The sequence below is a fragment of the Solanum dulcamara genome, chromosome 9 (genome assembly GCF_947179165.1).
Source record: "Solanum dulcamara chromosome 9, daSolDulc1.2, whole genome shotgun sequence".
Classification (NCBI taxonomy): domain Eukaryota; kingdom Viridiplantae; phylum Streptophyta; class Magnoliopsida; order Solanales; family Solanaceae; genus Solanum; species Solanum dulcamara.
In genome coordinates, this window is record NC_077245.1 from 61957516 (window position 1) to 61977944 (window position 20429).

At 36.9% G+C, this 20429-nt stretch overlaps 1 protein-coding gene across 4 annotated transcripts in view; it reads right to left on the reverse strand.

Annotated features, from left to right (window-relative positions):
• The window catches only part of LOC129903848 (uncharacterized), a 106339-nt gene that overhangs the window by 21127 nt on the left and 64783 nt on the right, over positions 1 to 20429 (reverse strand). For 3 of the 4 annotated variants that reach the window (XM_055979362.1, XM_055979364.1, XM_055979365.1), the window contains 12 exons: positions 12718 to 12980; positions 9501 to 11047; positions 8203 to 9413; positions 6162 to 6290; positions 5934 to 6086; positions 3646 to 4263; positions 3496 to 3567; positions 2898 to 3356; positions 2627 to 2810; positions 1789 to 2533; positions 1569 to 1685; positions 732 to 1005 (listed from right to left, as the gene is read on the reverse strand). In XM_055979362.1, the coding sequence (XP_055835337.1) occupies positions 732 to 1005; positions 1569 to 1685; positions 1789 to 2533; positions 2627 to 2810; positions 2898 to 3356; positions 3496 to 3567; positions 3646 to 4263; positions 5934 to 6086; positions 6162 to 6290; positions 8203 to 9413; positions 9501 to 11047; positions 12718 to 12980 (5772 nt within the window). The remainder of the gene's footprint in view (positions 1 to 731; positions 1006 to 1568; positions 1686 to 1788; positions 2534 to 2626; positions 2811 to 2897; positions 3357 to 3495; positions 3568 to 3645; positions 4264 to 5933; positions 6087 to 6161; positions 6291 to 8202; positions 9414 to 9500; positions 11048 to 12717; positions 12981 to 20429) is intronic. The other variant, XM_055979363.1, reaches the window with a different exon arrangement.

Below are 20429 nucleotides of genomic sequence, written 5' to 3' on the forward strand. Positions count from 1 at the left end.
CAATTTATTTGTTAGTCATACTTATAATTACAATCTTGGACTAAACATATATATTTGTATTTTACCTCCATTTTCGCCTTATTCATAAAGTCCACGCTTTATTTGCGTTTAAAACCCCAACATAACTTAGAAATTTTTTGCGCTTTTGATAACACGTCTTAGACAGATAATTAGGGTGGCAGTGGTGAAACTATTGGAGGTGACTTTAAAGCAAGTTTCTTATGGTAACAAAAAATCTAAATATTTTACCTATCTTGTTGCGGCTAATAATGTTAAGTGTCCCACACTTGTTGAGGGATGAGTTATTTGTCTTTCTCAAATGGTTTTGGCAATTCTCACTTCATGAGCTAACTTTTGAGTTGAGTTAGACCCAAAATCCATCCCGTATCATGGTATCAGAGCAGACACATATCTAAGTTTCACGTCTCACAACCCAAAAATTGTCAAAGTGAATTTTCACATATAGGCCTGATTCTTTTCCATGGGTGAAGAACATAAAAAAATTCTTTTGACAATCTAGTGGTTGTGAGACTTAAATTGAGTACCTCTGCCTACTCTGGTACCATGATAAGAAAAGGACCTTGGGCTTGACTCAATCTGAAAAGTTAGGTCATGAAGTGATGATTACCCAAAACCATATAAGAGGAGACAAATAACCCATCCCTCCGCCAATGCGGGGCACTTAACAAATACAAAGTTAAGAACTATTATATTGCATTGAAGGAAAATACCTCTTGGGAGAAATTGTCAATACGGTATGGCATAAAGCCAGTATCATCTTCTGACACTAGAATCAGGTTTGTTCCCGACTGACCATGAGGGCTGCCAACGATTTTATCATCTCTAATTGAGACATCAGCAGTCTGAACTTCCACACATATCATGGTCACAGCACCAGAGAGAAAATTTCGCATTTTAACCTGAGTATCACCTAGATGTTCTGGCAAGAAGCAACCAGACCATTGCCATCCAGGTTCAGCAAATTGAATAGAGACTAGCAACTCCCTGGAAAATATTTGACACATAATAAATAACAAGAATAAGAAGAAAAAAGGAACGAAATTTACGCGAATCACAATTCTGCTTTTCGTTCGTCCAAAATTAAAACATATTGCCCACCAGACTTAACTAATCACTCGTTTCATAAGAATAGTGTCAGAAACGACATCTTACCAATGACCATTCTCAAAACATATGCTCCCTCACTTCTTAACAGTAACTGTTCCCACAATCGGCACACCCTTGTCAATTACCCTTTACAGATTCGAGCCAATTCATAAAGAGAATCAAGTGTTTCAACAGGCACCTTGGCAATGATAATGGCAAATTAAAAAGTGGATGGGGTATCTACAAACTAGTTTGTTACTGTGTCATGCAACAGACACCTTGGCAATGATTAAGCAACTTGTTTTCTGAAAGAAAATGTTTTCCAAAAATTCTTTTTCAACCGAGCATGGGAAAATTGGAAAACAAATTCTGGAAAATGTTTTCCTCCAGACCGAACACACTCTTAGAAGTAACTTGAGATATCAATGAGCAATGAAAATGTCAACACTGTCACAATATACCTCGATGTATCAGTCCACTGAATATGAGAATGCCTTCCAGATTCTAATGTGAAAAAATCATCTGTTCCTTTCTGCTTGTAATACAGGTCCTTATTGCATGCATTACTGATTACGTATCTGTAGAATTATGGGTGCTTCATTATAGATATATTCCTTGCAGGAAGATCCTAAATAAACACCTTGAAGATAGTAGTAACGTAATATTGACATAGTAGAGTACCTCGGCTGAAAGGTAATAATTCTTGTCCTGCCAAAAAATGGTGCTGCAACAGCACCAACAGAAATTACATAACCAGATTTCCTGAATGGTTGTGGGATCGTTACACTGCCAGAACCAGTAGGTGGCACAAGTGCAAAAGCACTAGACCAAGAATCATTAGGAATGTCATTCATCAGAGAATTTGGAAGATATCTACACAGTCTGACCATAATTTCACCAGACGGTGAACTTGGGTTAGGTGAATACATCCGGCAATTGACCTTCCAAGCATCACCTTCTGTTAACCCACAGAACTTTAAGCTGGATTGACTGCTTGTGTAAGACTTACTCCTGTGAAGCGATGCTTTTGAAGCATACATATCATGCTTCTGTGAACCCCGGTGAAAATTTGTTGAATTATTGAAATCAATCGATTCTGCCTGAGAGAATTTACTCTCATGTGACTTTGTAATGAGGTAACTGTTCAAGGGAGCTACCGGCTGACTGTTGTTATTTGCAGTTGTATCCATATATTGATTAGAAGAAAAAATGCCCAGACCATCTTTCTTGTGGAGAATCAAGTCCTGCTCGTCCACATCATAGCAAGAAGTAATAACACTAAAATGACCTTTTGTCCAATTAACGGATTCAGAGACAACAAGGGGTAAACCAGTGCAATTGAAGAGCAAAAATGGAACAGAAATGCATAATTCACGAGCTCCACAAAATGCATCCATCACCTTCTCAATTGCAACACCCAGAGGACCTAATAAAGTGGAGATTAAAGAAAAAATAAATAAGAGAGAACTAATAATGCTGGCACGGGTAAAAGAACAGGAAAGCAAAATTCAATCGGTACCATCTGATGATTGAGGGTCAAAAGTAATAGTCTCCGACAAAGAGAACCTTGTTCCGCTGAACTTGGCTATTTCACCAAATGTTTCAGCACGTGGAAATTTCACAGATGAAGGTTTATATCCATGCATCTCGAAAGTTATTGTGAGGTCATGTGAAGAATCAACATGGAAGAAAGAAGTTTCAACCTGGAAGACAAGGAAAATTGTGCTGGTCAACTCAAAGTAAAATAAATCAATTCATGAAAAAGATAGTTACTATAACATAGTGCAAACCTCTGATACAGCTGCAGTACGACAAACACCAGCATTTTCTATTGTCACAGATACCGTCTCCGGAAGATAGTTCTTCAATACTAATGGACTGCTTAAAGTCAACTGATGCACATTCCTCTTCTCTGGCTTAACCATGTAACTTACATTATTATGTGGTTTATTGGTCTGTGTTAGAACATTGTTGGACAAAGAAAATCTTTTTTCTGGTGACACAGCAGACGGTAAGCACCAATCATGCACAGATATGCAGCAGCGGAAAGGGTCACTGCTTGGATGAGATGGATAGCAGACAAAGGAGCGCAAAAAGCTGATTTTATTTTCATTAGAAAGAATATTTGGAATACTGTGGGTTTCACTCCACAAGTAAGAATTACCAAGAGGACGCCATCTCACTCGGCCTGCTTCAGCCAAATGTAAAGGAAGAGGAAACTGTTGACCAGGATAAATAGGGTCCAGAACCTGAAATGACAAAGAAGGGAAATGACAGAAGTTACATCAATGTGGAGGGACATAAATCCAGTCAAGACTAAGTAGATACCAATATCCTTTTTTCCTGATAGATATACGGAGATTGCTACTAATCATTCTACCTATATACCTTTGGAGAAACACCAAATGGAATGTCAAACCGTATTTCAAGAGGCACAGAAGTTGCATTTGATACTATTACCTGAAATAAAAAAAAGAAATATGTAAAGCAGTACAGTAAACCAAAGCTGCACAAAATATAACTTGCATTAGTACTTACCGTTGAGTACAATCGCACCATCTTCGTGTACCTCTGTATGGACACATCAATCACTACAGGAATGATAAAGCCACTTCTTTCTTTTATTTTGTTGTTCTTTCCATCGTTTATACTACTGTTTGGAATATTCTTAGTTGTATCAACATCAGACTTCCTCGATGATTTAGAAAAATCGACTTCAAAGTATCTAAGCCCAACAAGATCCATTGAAATAGGAACAGAGGGAAGTGACGTTCCCTCAAGTTGAACAATGATATAATGATGTGATGGTTCCACTGATTTTTTGTCAGCAAGTTGTTCACAGGATTGGGCCGGTCTATAGCTTAAAATTTGATCTTCAAGACTTTCACTAACATAAACTGGAATAGAAGATCCTGGTTGTATATACTTTCTACTTTTCATCGAGGATGCTTCTAAGCCATGACCACTCTGCCGCTGTTGACAGACATGAAATTCTAAAGGCAACGAAGTCATATTTTGCAGTATATAAGGAGGAGAACTCCCGGTATCCAGATTTTCACTTCTCTGAGAATTTAAGAATGATGGGATTTCAGAATGAGCAGCCATCTGCGCCAGATCCCCTGCATTTTTAATCATCTCGATTGTCCTGGAAACAACCTTCACCAAAGGGAAAGAAAAAAGAAAGAGAAATGTATCAGTAACTTGTTTAAACTGTACTTGAAGAATTGAGCAAGTCTGCAGTAGAAAGTTTTACATAGTGCAATATGTCATAAATCATTCAATATTTTGTGAGCACATTGCAAGAATTCTTATAATACAATCGGATGAAAGGAATCTAAGGATGAATATTTCTTTAACACAAAAGACTTTACAATAGTTGTGTATTTAAAACAAATGAACTCATATATGTGTGTGTGTGTACACATACACATACATATAACAGAGAAATCCCCAAAGGCCAGAAGCGCACGGTTTGAAACTCGGTGGGTAATGAGTTGCCCCTCTACCTAAATTAGGGATAATTGTTTTCTTTAAAAGGAAAGCCTTCCCACTCATTTCAACCAAGGAACTTCATCTATTTGAGATTTTGTAAAACACATTGAATCCCAATATTTGATAAAGGAGGACCAAGTTGGTTAACATCCAGCATAAAAATAACCAACCTATGATGAATATCTGAACATGGACAGGGATGATTCATGTAGTTAACCTGAACAATTCTAGATTGAGGCCTAGTGAACTGATATTGAGTGATATAATCACTTCCCTATGGGTGACCTAGCTAATTTATGCTTAGTCATATCATTTTCGAAGATGCAGCGAATTAATCTAGTATATTATGAGCCACAGTTGAGCTTATATGAGTGGATATTACTAATCATTTGTTATTAGATATCAAGTTATCAACTGATACATACTTTTGTGTTTGATAATACACTGATAAATATTTGTCAATTTCTTCTCCTGGAAATAGACAGCTAAACCTTAACGGAAAATTACAAAATAATAAATAAATAATCAGGGAAGGGGAGAATAAGGAAAGGTCTAAGAAGTTTCTGACTATTTCAACATCACTCATTAATCTAAAAATGAAATGGAGTATTAGCCCAGGAAAGAGCAAATTCTAGCAATCACTACATGGGTTGATAGAGCCATAACTAAAGTGGAGTATACTCCTTCCTCCATATTGACCCTCAAGCAATAGGATGTAATTATTGCCTCCTACTTCATAGATTATATTAAGTAAATGGATATGCCTATTGGTTAGGCTAATGTTTCCCTTCCTGTGGTATTGAAAAATAACGACCCATTGAATGGATATACTAGAACAATCGAAGCACACCTGCCAAGAAAATTGGACCTTAGACTTAAACCCAAGAGCATATAAAGAAACTTCAGGACGTTGTCCTTCATCAATGAAGGACTCTCAGCATCCATTTGAACACCCAGGATTGACATTGGAGCCTGGCCAACTGCCAACATAACATGGGGGTTCAACATTAGGTAAACCCAAAATAGGGATGAGTCATACTAGGATACAATGTCAGGATATAGACCTTCGACCTAACTCACCCCTAAACCCTAGTTCCTCACAAATGTGTCACTTTATCAATGCCAAAATAAAACAACTTATTGCTTATCATTGATTCCACAATGACAGTCAAGAATGTGCAGCACATTGATAGCCTGATAAAGGATTAAGAATTAGGACAGATACAAACAGCTTTACCAGCTTCCATGGTGAACATAATAGAACTTCTCAATTGGTATTTTTTATTAGCGAATTCAACAAAGGGTTTTCCTGTAGAACGAGAAAACAATAGTACCTCAATAAGGGGCTCGGTGAGATTCAAGTTAAGTTGAGTTGTCGATTTGATATGAAGATTGCTAGTAACGTCACTACTTAGAAGGGAACTGTCATCATGCCTTTTTATGCTTAGCTGGATTTCCCAGGGCTCTAGGAAAGGCTCCCACGAGACCTATTGTCCAAATAGAGAGCGGAAATTAGTGAATAAGAATCAATAGAAGATATATCATGATTTTGTTATCTCTACCATGTCAATGTTATTATAGTTCACTTCGACTTCACACTTCACCAAACCCTCCATTTCAGTTCCAGCTACATTTGAGTGAAGAACCAAGTTTGTCATGAGTAACTCCAGCAAAGGTCCACTTGAACTCCACTAGAGAAAAATATACACATATTAGTAAAATGTATGTAGCGTAAGAAAACAGGTAATTTATGTGATACAATTAGCAGTAAATGATCAAGAACAATACCTCGTTGCACTTAAAGATAAACGAAGGCAATACTGGAAAGAAACAAGCAGCATTGCATAACTTATAAGCAGTGAAAAAACAAAGACCATACAGTTAACCAGATGAATACCAGAAAAGTAATGATAAAAAATGACAGTACACCAAGGATAAAATTTGTGTTCTCGAACAACAACCCCCCCCTCCCCCCCCCCACACGCGTGCGCGCAAAAACACAAAATCAGAAAGCAACCCAAAAAGACTAGGAAAAAGAACCAAAAGAGGAGAAAATAAACTCTTCCCAGTTCAGTGCAAAGGAGTTTGACATTGAGGATAAAAAAACAAAACCACTTTTTTCATGAAAATATGAGCATAATTGTAAAGAAAATGGACATTAGGACAACTCAACTAAAATTCTAGCTAATGAGGAGCAGCATATAGGGATACAATAACCAGAGGCGTATCCAGGTTTTTGAGAGTATGGGTGCACTATTACAAAAATATGGATCTAAGATATAAATTTGATCTGTTCAATTTTTAGGTTCTTAACACTGCACTATTAAGAACAGATGACTCTAAGATAAAAATTTGATCTATTTGACTTTTAAGTTCTTAACACTGGACCTGTTATAGTGCTAAAAATTATTAATAATATTCAATGTGACAGACTTAAGGTATTTGAAAGATTAAAATAAAAAAACAAAAGAAAAATTAATTGAAACGCCAAAAGTGTTAACGATAACCACTTGGAGAGGTGTTACTAAACTTTAGAAAGAGAAAAAACAAGATAGATATAAGATTTAAATTTCTAACCTCACTTAGAGAGGTGCACCCAATCATCATCACGTTCTATGATACTTTGAACGTGGGTTCACATATCTATATTTAAATATTTTTTTAAAAAATATAACACTACTATATATGATCTAGGGAGGGGAGCATGGGTTCACGTGAACCCATGGAACACCCCTAGGTACGCACCCTGACAATAACCCCACCTTGAACCTGTGGATATTTTAATACTTCGTCAGCAGGCAGGAGCAGGACATTTTAAAGCAAGGACAATATAAGATTGGGGGTGAAGCACTGGGTTAACAAAAATAGGGATGTGTGTGGCTCAATTACCATGTAAAGAAAATGAAAATTTGGGCCTAACTCAATTTCAGAAGTTTGAGGTGATTACTGCCCAAGATTCTTATAAAGAAGACAACATTTCATTCACTTAACTAATGTGGGACATTTTAACAATAATGATATTGATCTAGAAGAGATTATAACACTGCGGAAAACTCGAGACCACATCCTATTTAGTACAGATTTCCTATATCTTTGTGAGCTTCCAGGAACTAGACTTCTCCGGAACAAGATATATTTCAAATTGCTCCTAACTTTTAACTGACATGACAGAGCGACGGTGAAACTGCATTCGAGAAGCATGCATGTTCATAACTTCACTCAATCACTCAACTTCATTGAGGAAATTCATATAGAGTATCTGAGATCCTGCAAGAAAAGTTGCGTGCAGCAGCTAAGAAATTATAAATTCCAGGAAACAGATATCAGTCACCACTGAAGAATAACTCCTATCCTGAACTGTCAATCTATTGTTCCCAAATAAAGGGGAAACGAAAGGAAGCACGAAAAGAAATATGATGGTGGTCTACTGCTTTCTAGTGTTATCCGATAAAAGCATAAATCATTAAAACTTCTAAGGATAATAATGGAATTTAAGGGAATTGAAGCAGAGCAAGTTATCCGCATCCATCTTGGAGTCCAATCTAGCGAAGGCAAACTGCAGAAATGATGTAAATAGGGACAGCGTTATGAAGCGGAAATCACCTTTCCATCAGCCAAAAGAAGAGAGAACTTTCTAAGTTGGATATCAAAGTTCACTTGACTGAAACTAAATTGAGAAGGCCCAGCTACTGAACCTTCAAAATCCACAAACTGCCAGAAATAAAGAATGTGATCTGACAGCCATACATCCAGACAATGACACTGAAGATCCACCTTCCCATGGATATGCTCACTGCAACTAGTGCAAACTGCAGCATCAAGATTCACTTGAAATAGTTCAAACAGGGGCCAGGAGCGTGTGTTATCATCCTTTACTAGCTCCACTGTACCCCAGGTTTTATCTAGATCAAGTTTCAGTCTCATAACAGTCCCCAAGAAAAACAGTTTACTATTCCTAGCTTGAAAGCCAACAGTGAAAAAGCCATGTCGATATCCATAAATTGTGTTTCGTAAATCATTCATGTATTTGTCACCCTGCTTCACCTCCGATATGTTAAAAGCATCTTTTCTAACCCAAGCAGGAACATGAATTCGGAGATAAATAGTTTCCAACTCAACAGAGTGAACTCCAGAATCATGCCTCACATTTACTTCAGCAGATAAAATATTAGGACATGGATGTGAATTTTGCGGACCATCATTTTCACCATCCCTGAGTTGGTCAACAGGAACACATGTCATACTGTTTGATAATGAGTTCATCATTAAGGTATTGGATTGTTTTGTTGAAGAAGACTGGAGTACATTCATGATTGCAACCCAGTCAGACAAATGTATCCAAACATCTAGCAAAGACAGAGAAACAGAAAGCATATTTTCACCCTGATCAGACAATGAAAAGGTTATCACAATAACTGGAGGGCCAGAATTAGAATAGCATTCAGCAAGCAAAACAGAGTTAAGAGACGAGAATATCTGTAGATAAGAGAAGGAGATCTTCAGCCTTAAGAGCTCATCATTTTTTAAAGAGGCAGAACAATGGAACTGCATGATAGCTTCCCCAATGAGGTCAGAAGCAACTGATTCTCCTTTCTGTTGTCGTAATTTTATGGACATCGACCTCACAGACGCTCGGATTGTCATGAAATTTTCAAGAGAGCCTTGAAGTGGAGAAGCGGCTTGTCCCTCTTTTCCCTCCCTGTTTAGAAAAAACTGTAAGGGATCAGATTTGAATGCTTCGGCTCGTTTAGCAACCAAGGAAAACTGATCTATGACATCCATCATTGCTTCACATCCAATCACAAGTGATGCACCTGTGGACAAAGACACAGAAAATACTGAGATGCCTAAAGGTTTGCTTCAATACTCAAGAAAACATATGACAGAAATCTGATTCTTACCTTCAGCATTGAGTTGACAATCCTTGACTATTGCCATAATGCAACTTGGATAACAGGATACGGCATCACAACATTCACATTGGGATGGTAATCTCACCCATACATCAGCACTAAACGGCGCAATCAAGATGATATTTGTCCAAGTGGGGCCATAAAAAGAACCTGACAAATTAGCTGCTTCTTCCAATAACATCAATGATAATGATAAGTCATATCCAAATAAGTTTAAACAATCATTTCTGTGAGCAATTTCATCTTCTGTAACCAAGCACTCCATAGGAATATCCTTCAGCACAAACTTTGCTTCACCATTTTGCGTGAAACTAGAGTATAGCTGTTGTATATCAAGCTTCAGAAACTGAGATACGCTGCTTCCCGTCGGTATAAATAAGTTGGAGTCCAGTATCTCAAACATAAACGAAGCACATACATTATCATTTGAAGTATTAGAGTCGGAGGTTTCGGTAATAGGCAATCCATCTGTACTAGAGTTCAAATCAGGCAAGGTAAAATAACCAATGATAACTGCAAGGAACTCAGGCGATAAAACACAAGACACGTGCTGGATACTGAAACTCATTTTCAACGGTGACTTTACACTTTCTTTCCAGACACGTAGCTTTAAAGTTGGAGGGAAAGTGGATTTCAAGGGACCCCAAAGGAAATCCTGCATCATTTGAGTCCATTGTAGAGAAGAAAGAACCAACCCCTCAGCAGAGCAAAGTACATCCAGATAGTCAGCGCAAATACACAATGAAGACTTGACATTTGGAAACAAAAGAGTTCCAACTATGTAAGAGGATTCATGAAAATGAACTCGACTATTGCTGAGCTCCAAGTCAATGAAATGCGCCTTTTTAGCATCATAAACTTGAAAAGAAGAATTAACTGAAATTGGAAGCTGACCGTTAGATCTATCCTCTATGACGTCCTTAGGATTTCTGTCCTTCCGGTCTCTTAAATTGAGAACCTTCCTCCACTCGGGGGTATTATCATTTGAGAAACCTCCAAGATTAAGAAAAGAACCAGTATCTTTTAGGGTGATGAAAGGGAACTGATCCAACGAAACAGTTGCCCATTCAGAGAAGGAGGTTTCAAAAAAGTTGGAATAACCAGAATTTTCAAGCAAAGAAGCAGACGTAGGAACACAATTCTTGCCATTCACTACAGGGTTGTCTGCAATTCGAAGAGAAGATCTGATTTTAGATAATTTATCAATAAATCCTACCAAAACTCCAATTATAAAACGATGGAAGTGAATGTCAAGACCACTTAAACTCAATTTACAGTCATGACCAATGAATCCTGAAATTCCACAGGTTTTGTAATGGAACAGAAGGCACAGATCGTTGGTACTACTTCTCTTATCAGAATTCTCACTTTGACCAATTCTAACATCATTATGATCCTGACACATAGATCCAGACAAGCTCTGACATGAGCAAAAGATAAGGCTTTTCCCTTCACTTTTACCACCATAATCATGGATGTTTATTTCCTTCACTGAGGCCCTTCCCTCCAAGGACTCTTTCCCATCAAACCTGCAACTTCATTCAAACTTCATAAATGAATGCTTACAATGCTTAACAGATAATATTTGAAAAGAACCAGTCTCCTGACTCACAAGGAAATAAATCTGACTCAAGAATAGATACCAGAACCTGATGTTTTCTATCATTTACTTTACCGTGACTACATGAATTTTAAAGGTTAAATAAAAATACGACTATATCTACCACAACTTTAAATGCACCTCTTGTCTAATCTCATTTTTCCTCTTTTCCTTTTCTCGCCAGATAAGTCGTCATGTTCACTTGCTGCCAGCTATCAATAAAATAAAACTTAAACAAGTTCAGCACCAAAGTATGTAGTGTGGCAGTCAAAAAAGCTTTTATGAAGATCAGGGACACATGGTAAGACAAAAAAGTAAGGTCAGTTCTTTATCTGATTAAGTCTTGATGGGAAGTTTCACACAATACCTCTACTAGTGGGAGGACAAATATATCAGGTAGAATAGTCTAGATCCGCACAAGCTAGCCTCCGAAGTCAAGCTGATTCCGAAGAAAATATTAATAGAATTTCAAGAATTTGATCTGATCATTGGTAAAGTTTTGATTACAAATGGTAGATGTCCCATATAAAGTGGCAGTTTTTACTTGGTTGGTGGTGAAAGAGGTTGTACTTACACAAGAGAATCTTATGAAGAGGGGAATACAGATGAGCCCAAGATGTTGTTTTTGTGAGCAGGTTGCAGAGACAATCAACCATCTGATCTTACATTGCAAAGTGGTTGGTCAGTTGTGTAATTTGTTTACTAGCTTTAGAGGCATAAGCTGGACTGTTCCTGAGAGAACAGAACAGGCTTTAGAGAGCTGGAATATGGAGAGCAGTGGCAGCACAGACAAGAACAGATGGAGAATTGTCCCAGCAGTTATTTGGTGGACCATATGGAAAGAAGGGAATTCTAGGAATTTTGAAGACAAAAGCAGTCCCTTACACAAGATTAAAATGAATTGCATTATCACTTTTTACTATTGGTGCAGTTCAGAGTTTATAGATGATCATGTGGCTATTGTAGACATTCTAGGATCCTTATAAAGATGAAGGAAGATCTAGAGGCAGTTTTTTTCTTCTTTTTTTTTCCTTTATTTTTTGCTTCTGATAAACACAACCTGTGGATGTAGGAAATGTTGTAAATTTTTGGATACCAGCTTTAAGCTGATGATTGATATACAAAATGTTACCTTTATCAAAAAAAACAAATGGTGGATGTCATGACTGATTTATTGAAATTGGCATTGCAGCAAGAATGACTTGAGGTGAACAAACAAAACAGTGCAATTGTTATCAGTGAAGCAAACGACCTCACTATGATTGTGCGACCTTTTGCAACTCAAGTTATTTTGGAAATAAACAGCTAAGCTAGAGATGCATGTCAAGATACCATTCATGAGAGTCACCAAACAGAAAATGATTTTCAACATCACGCTGGCATGATGATTAGACATTAGAGCAGTTCTTGTAGCATTGTTACGGTGAAAAGTAAAAGGATTAAGAGAGGGACTGGATATTTATGATTTGCCGACAAGTATAAAGTTGCAACACAGTTTAACTTCTGCATTTGTCTATCATCTTATCTTTTGTCTATTTTCCCTATTATTAATGTTATATCCTTATCTAGCCGATAGAAAAGTAAAACAAGATGCTAACAACATACCGAATATTTAATATCTGAAGCAAAATCATGAGACTGCATGCACTTTCTACATCACTTTCAAAGTCGACCAAGAAACCAATAGATTTCACATTTGCAGCAATGGAGAACCAAAAAACAGCAGATATCACACTACCATTAACTGTAGTTGGGGGCAAGGAGTCTGATGATAAACCCAGTATATCAACATCCGCAATTAGTTCCATAATTGCCCCGTATAGAGTTGGTGAAAAGTGAGCAAGAACCGATGAAACCTCTATGTCAACCTGAAAGAAAGAAAGAAAGCAACCTACATTACAAACACTTGATCAGGTGTCCCAAACTCCGAAAATTAGATAATCTAACAAGTGGAGTAGTGTTGTAACATTCAAACAGAACTTGCTCCATCCGAGAACTCAAGTCGGCAGAGGTTTCAGTTTGTTAGTGTGAAAGTCCCCACTTGAATATCTTTTTCATGCTTTACACCAACTACTATACCTTTATGAATGTACACGTGCATAATTTAATCCGGTGACTGAAACCAAAACACTTTCCATGTTTCATCAGATCTGAAGCACTAATTACATCAACATACACCCAGCGATCATCAAAAAACCATGTATGTCACAAAATTTAATTTCTAAATCTTCTTTAGGAATAAGGGCAGGTGTTGATGCAATGATAGATTAAGTGGGTGTTTGGACTGGCTTATTTTTAGTGGCTTTTCACTTTTAAGCTCTTTTTTTAGTTTTGGAAGTGTTTGGGTATAAAACAAAAAGAAGTGCTTAAGCACTTCTTAAAAGCTGAAAAAGTACAAAAAAAAAGAAGCCAAAAGTTGGGTGTTCCCAACTTACGGCTTTTTACTTTTAACTTAGAAGTCACTTAAAAAAAAGCCAATCAAGACACCCCCTAATTCTTTTAATAACCTGTATGTCACAAACATTAAGGCATGGATACAGTCTCTTTGTGGCAATGTAAAGGAAATTAATGTTCATTATATGCCGTTCTCTCCCTATGACTACAGCAGCCAGAGAACACTTCATGCATGGGGTAAGCCTTTTCTTTTTGTTATCATTCGGTCATCGCATATGTGAGAAATATTGGAGAGGAATATTATTGAGTTGTGCATATACATTATTACATTGAGACCCTATTTATATAGACACTAAATTAAACTCCTTATTAAACTAGGACACTATGTTACCATCCTTTTTCAAGTAGGATTCTATATACTATTCTTATTCCTATTCCTATTCTAAGTGGGATTGTATATACTATTCTTAATCCTATTTCTATTCTAACACCCCCCCCCCCTCAAGCTGGTTCATACAAGTCATATGTACCAAGCTTGTTACAGATGTAATTAATACAAAGACAGGTGAGGGACTTGGTGAAGAGATCTACAAGTTGATCACTTGACTTCACAAATTTTGTAACAATATCCCTGGAGAGTATCTTTTCTCCGAAAAAGACACAATCAATCTCAATTTGCTTAGTCCTCTCATGAAATACTGGATTTGATGTAGAATGTCGATAAAACAAAGAGTGATCAGCTCCACTACAAGTCATGCCAAACTCCTGAATTATTTTGCTGAACTTCCTAAATCAAGCTCGAGAAGATTGCTTTAGACCCTAGAGTAACATGTGAATCAACATACAAGGCTACCAACATACACACTAAACTCCCCTTTAGAAAAAAAACAAGGTTGTTGCTCCATATAGACTTCTTCATAGTGCAGCGGTTTCTAGAAAGTACTTAAAATCTAGTATAAAATATATGAATCGTCTTGAAATCAAGAGGCGAGTTGACATTTAACAAGAAAGTCACCAGAAAACTGATCGGATAGGCTCACGCACCAGCGCGTGGTACTCACGCAGTCGCTAGATCCCTAGACCTAGCCACACGTGAAGGATCTGCGACCGGCGATGCTGGTTGGACTTTGGTCATCGAAAGTTGCTAGACCTTGAGGTGGTGTTGGATTTTGCACAACATTGACGAAAATTGAAACTACATAAGTCACATCAGAGGAGCTGCCGAAAAAAGGCATGAAACTATGCAAATCAAATATGAGAAAGTAATCTTGAAAGATGCATACTGCTACACAAATCAGATATGAGAAAGTAATCACCGAGAAAATGCACAATGCTATGCAAATCAAATATGAAAATATAGTCACCGGAAAGATGGCATGGTGCTATACAAATTACATATGAGAAATTAGTCACCAAAAAGATGCACGATGCTACGCAAATCAAATATAAGAAAGTAGTCAGCGGAAAGATGACACGGTGCTACACCAATAAGGTATGATAAAGTAGTAACGGAAAGATGCACATTGCTACACAAATCAGATATGAGAAAGTAGTCACTGGATAGATGGCTCGGTGCTACTTTCTTTGTCTCGGATGCTTCTCAAATCAGTCATTCTCAGCTTGACTATTTTTCATGCATATAATATTGCCCCAACTTTTGCTAACATAATCATTGGCCAGACGAGTCGCTATATGTGTTATAACCGCCCGCGGAATGCAGAAGTTTTTTTTTAATTCTCTACTAGGATAGTAGAAGCTTTGATACCATGTGAGAAATATTGGAGAGGAATATTATTGAATTGTCTATCTATATTATTAAATTGACACCCTATTTATATAGGCACTACATTAGACTCCTTTTCCAACTAGAACACTACATTACAATGCTTTTTCAAGTAGGATTCTATATACTATTCTTATTCCTATAACTATTCTAAGTAGGATTGTATATATTATTCTTGTTCCTATTCCTATTCTAACAGCATGTAATCTTCAATTTCATAGATCCTATTGTAGTTATTAGAATCCTAGAAATACTCTATAGCATATGTGTAAATATTGTAGGTAGCTTGATTAACTCCTAGATTTACTCCTATTTAATTAGGTATTGATTACTTTTCCTTTTTAGGACATGTATACTTAGTTATTTAAACCCCAATAGCTTATGGGAATAATCAAGTTGAGTTCTTTCTCAAACTCTTGTCTTCTCACATGGTATAAGAGCTTTGTTTAGTGAGAAAACAAGAATAATAAGATCTTTTTTCCAGCAAAACCTCCACCGTTCCGTGATTCCGACACTCTCCAGGAGCATTGCATATATACCAGTACCACTATTACGATCGGAATCCTCGCGGCATGGTGTTTTTCATCCATTTTCCCAACAGATTATATTTTTTCCAGGTAACTTTTTCCGATGAGACAGCAAACATTTTTCCATTTGTCCAAATCTATTCTTCAGGTTTTTTCCAGAATTTACTTTATTTTTGGACACTAATAGATTTGCTTTTTCATGTCTCTCGAATCCGATATGTTTAGTACTAAATATGTGGGTTTCCGCAACCCAAACCATGGCATTACCACAAAACCTTTGACAAGTAGTGAAAACTATTTATCTTTGTCCTCCTTTGTTCAATCATGGTGCAAGGTATTCAGGATTACTTGGTTACACAGACAAAGGATATTACTGAAAAAGATAGGGGCGAATGGGAGAAGATTGATGCTCAATTGCCTAGTCTGTTGTGGAAATCTATTGATTAAAAGTTGATGCCATTGTTCCGGCCATTCCAAACTTCCTTCTTAGTATGGGAAAAGGCTTGTGGGCTATGCACAAATGACATATCCCGTTTTTATAATGTGATATCTCAGTTGACTAACCTTAAAAAAAAGGACTCGGATATGTCAACTTATCTTGGACAGGTTCAGGAAGTTATGGAAAAATTTAATGAGTTAATGCACGCCACTCCAAGTGTTGAAAAATAGTTGGAGCAACATCAAAAGATGTTTCTAGTTGTTACGCTTGCTCGACTTCCATCTGATCTTGACTCAGTGCAAGGTCAAATTTTGGCTAGCTCTACTTTTCCTGTTGTGGACGACATGATCGCTCGATTGTTACGACTAGTTGCACCACCTATATCTCGTCTCGTCATCCGGTACCACCTGCAGATCCTTCTGACTTAGGCCTAATTTATTTGCACTTAATGGAGGTCTGAATCTTAATCATTCACATTCAGCCCATTAAGTGTGTTTGGTTTTTAACTCTGAATTTTAATCATTCAAGTCCATATGTTTCTTTTTTTAAAAAGCCTCTTAATGGATCTGTAAAGATCATAATGAGTCTGATTAGTAGGAGAGTCTTAACATCATTCAGACTTATTTAATACGCTTTAGAATAATCACTCGTCGCTTTTCTCTCTCTTTGCACGCTTTATTCTCTCTCACTACAAATTTTCTTCCTCTCTTTTCTCAACCAAACACCAATTCTTTCTCTTTGAACTAGAAATTTTCATAATCTTTACAAGTAATTTTTATATTAACAATTTTTTGGGGTGTATTAATGTTAGTCAAGACTACTTCACCTCTACCCTTTCCAGATTTGTGTACAAAACTTTTTGAAGGTTCTCATGCATCAGGAGTTCATAGTTGGAGTCCAAGTTGTATCAATCCCCGTCTTAGTGTCTCTTCTGTATCTACTACTATAGATATAGATACACTGATGGAGTTGAAGATCTACTTGGTGACAAGAATGATGGAGTTCTTAATAATTCTACATCCCAATCTTCAGTTTTGACTGAAAGAAAGGTTTAGGGATGAAAAGAAAAATCTCTTCGTCTCAATTGGAAATTGTTCCAATTGATGAGAAGATGAGTACTACTTGAGAGTTATTGATTAAAAAATAGTAAAAATTGCTTTGAAGAATGAAAGGAAAAATTAGATGGCCTTTTTGGATGGGAAGAACCATTATATAGTAAAATTAGATGGCCTTGGATGAGAAGAACCATTATACAGTACAATTATTAGTATATTTTGTGAAAGTGATAACTACAAAAAAGCATGAATGACGTATTTTGTGAAAGTGACAGCTACAAAAAGCATGGATGACGCTAAAGGCTCATAAGCAAAAAAATAGAAATTCTTTAATTTTTCTAATTAGCTAGAATATATGTTAGGCGTTGATAATGTGAAACCTTCTTTATTATTTGATTAGTTGGATAATTTTTTTAAGAAAAGATATTGATGTTGAATTCTTAAAAAAAACACGTTATAATAATTTTTATACTGATATATAATTTTAATTTATATATCATATTATCTATTATATTTTTTCAATCAAATATAAATATTTTTAAAAATATTTTTTATCAAAAAGTAATATTTTTAGGTTGAAATGACATTTTTATAATATTTTATTGATACAATATTTAATTTAATATGCACATTCAAATATTGAAAACAAACAGTCTTAATATTCAGTGTTCAGATCTAGAGACCACATCTCAATATTCAAATATGTATTTAGATCTAGACATCTAGATCTTAATGCGCATCTTAATAATCAGATATTTATTCAGATTCAGACGTCTTAATCGGAAACAAATGAGGCCTTAGCATCTTAAACTGCATTTCAAACGGGAAATCGACATGGAGGCCAGTATGGGAAACAACGACCAAGATGTGGCTATTGTAACAAATTGAGTCATACCCGTGATGTGTGCTACTCTTTACATGGTAAACCAAAGAATGCTCATGTTGCTCAAACTAAATATACTGGTAATTCAACCAATCAATTGTTCACTTTGTCTGAGATAGAATACAATGACTTCCTTCAGTATCAGGCGAGTAGGCAGACATCTTCATCAATAGTTTCCGTTGCCCAAGTTGGTAATCTTGTTAATCATGTTGCCCGTATCTCACAGTCCACCACACTTGGCCCTTGGCGCTTCTGACCACATTTCTGATAACAAATCTTTATTGTTTAATATTACTTACTCTTAGCCCCTTCCCACTAATACATTAGCTAATGGTTCTCAGACCATGGCAGCTGGAGTCGGTAAAGCCAATCCCTTACCTTCCTTGACTCTAAATAATGTTCTTCTTGTTCCCGGTTGTCCCTTTAGCCTCCTGTCAATAAGTCGTTTGGCTAAGGCTTTAAATTGATTCATCTAATATTTAGTGACTTCTTTGTTATACACTGCCTCAGTACGGGAAGGATGATTGGCAAAGGGCATGAGTAAGAATATCAGATGGACTTTATTATCTCAATTCTCACAGATCCCCTACAGCTTGTTCAGTGTCAAGCCCTCTAGATTTAATCCATAGACAATTGGGACACCCTAGTTTATCCAAACTTCAAAAGATGGTACCTAGTTTGTCCAAATTGTCTCAGTTAGATTGTGAGCCATGTCAATTGAAGAAGCACACCCGAACTACTTTTCCACGTAGTCCTAATAATCGTGCAGTCTCTTTTTCATTTAATTCATTCTGATATTTGTGGTCCTAGTAGAGTCAGTTCTAAATTGGGTTTTAAGTATTCGGTTACTTTCATTGATGATTACTCAAGGTGCACTTGGATGTTCTTAATGAAAGATCGTTTTGAATTATTTTTCATATTTCAAACTTTTTGTGCTGAAATAAAAAATCAATTTGGTGTTGCTATTCGCACTTTCCATAGTGATATGCACGTGAATATTTATCATCCCATTTTAAACAATTTATGTCTACCCATGGAATTCTTCATCGGACATCGTCTCCTTACACTGCAAAACAAAATGGGATTGCAAAGAGAAAAAATAGGCATATTATTGAGATTGCACGCACTCTTCTCATACAAACAAATATTCCTTTGCGTTTTTAGGGGGCAGTGCTCACCTATTGTTAACTGATTAGCCGTATGTCTTCTCTGCTATTCAAAATCAAGTACCGCACTCTGTTTTGTTTCCCCAGTCAACCTTATTCTCTCTTCCACCATGCGTCATTGGGAGCACATGCTTTGTCAACCTTATTCTCTCTTCCACCATGCGTCATTGGGAGCACATGCTTTGTCAACCTTATTCTCTCTTCCACCATGCGTCATTGGGAGCACATGCTTTGTCCATATACACAATCCAGGAAAAGACAAATTTGCTCCTCGTGCTCTGAAATGTATCTTTCTCGGTTATATTCAAGGGTACAGAAGGGATATCGATGCTTCTCACCCGACCTCCAACGATACACTATGTCTACTAATGTTACTTATTTTTGAAGGTCAGTTCTACTTTACATCCTCTTCTACTAAACAATTAGGCATTTTGAGGTTCTACCAGTTCCATCTTTTGGGGATCCTGCCATAGTCTATCCTTCCACATCATCTCCTATAACTCCATCTTCATCCTTTACACCTCCACCACTATTAACCTATCCTCGTCGTTCGCGCCCAGTTGATTCAGGCCCGCCACCGGAATTGTTGCCTGCTGAGGACTTGTCTACATAGAGTCCTTCCATTGCCACTCGAAAAAGTAATCGCTCTACTCATAACCCGCATCGTATCGATTCTTGTTTGAGCTATCATCATTTTCCACTAACCCATTCCACCCTTATATCATCACTATCATCTATGTCTATTCCTAAGACTACAAGTGAAACTCTTTCTCATCCAGGCTGGCAATAAGCTATGATTGAAGAGATGTTTACCTTACACTCAATTGGTACTTGGGAGCTTGTTCCTCTACCTCCAGATAAATCTACAGTTGGCTGTTGTTGGGTATATACAGTGAAGGTTGGCCGCGATGGATAGATTGATCGCCTAAAAGCTCTACTAGTGGCCAAGGGTTATACACATTTTTTGGTCTTGACTAAGGTGATACTTTCAGTCCGCCTCTTTTTATCTATGGTTGTGGTTCATCATTGGCCTCTTTACCAGTTGGATATTAAAAATGCCTGCCTCCGTG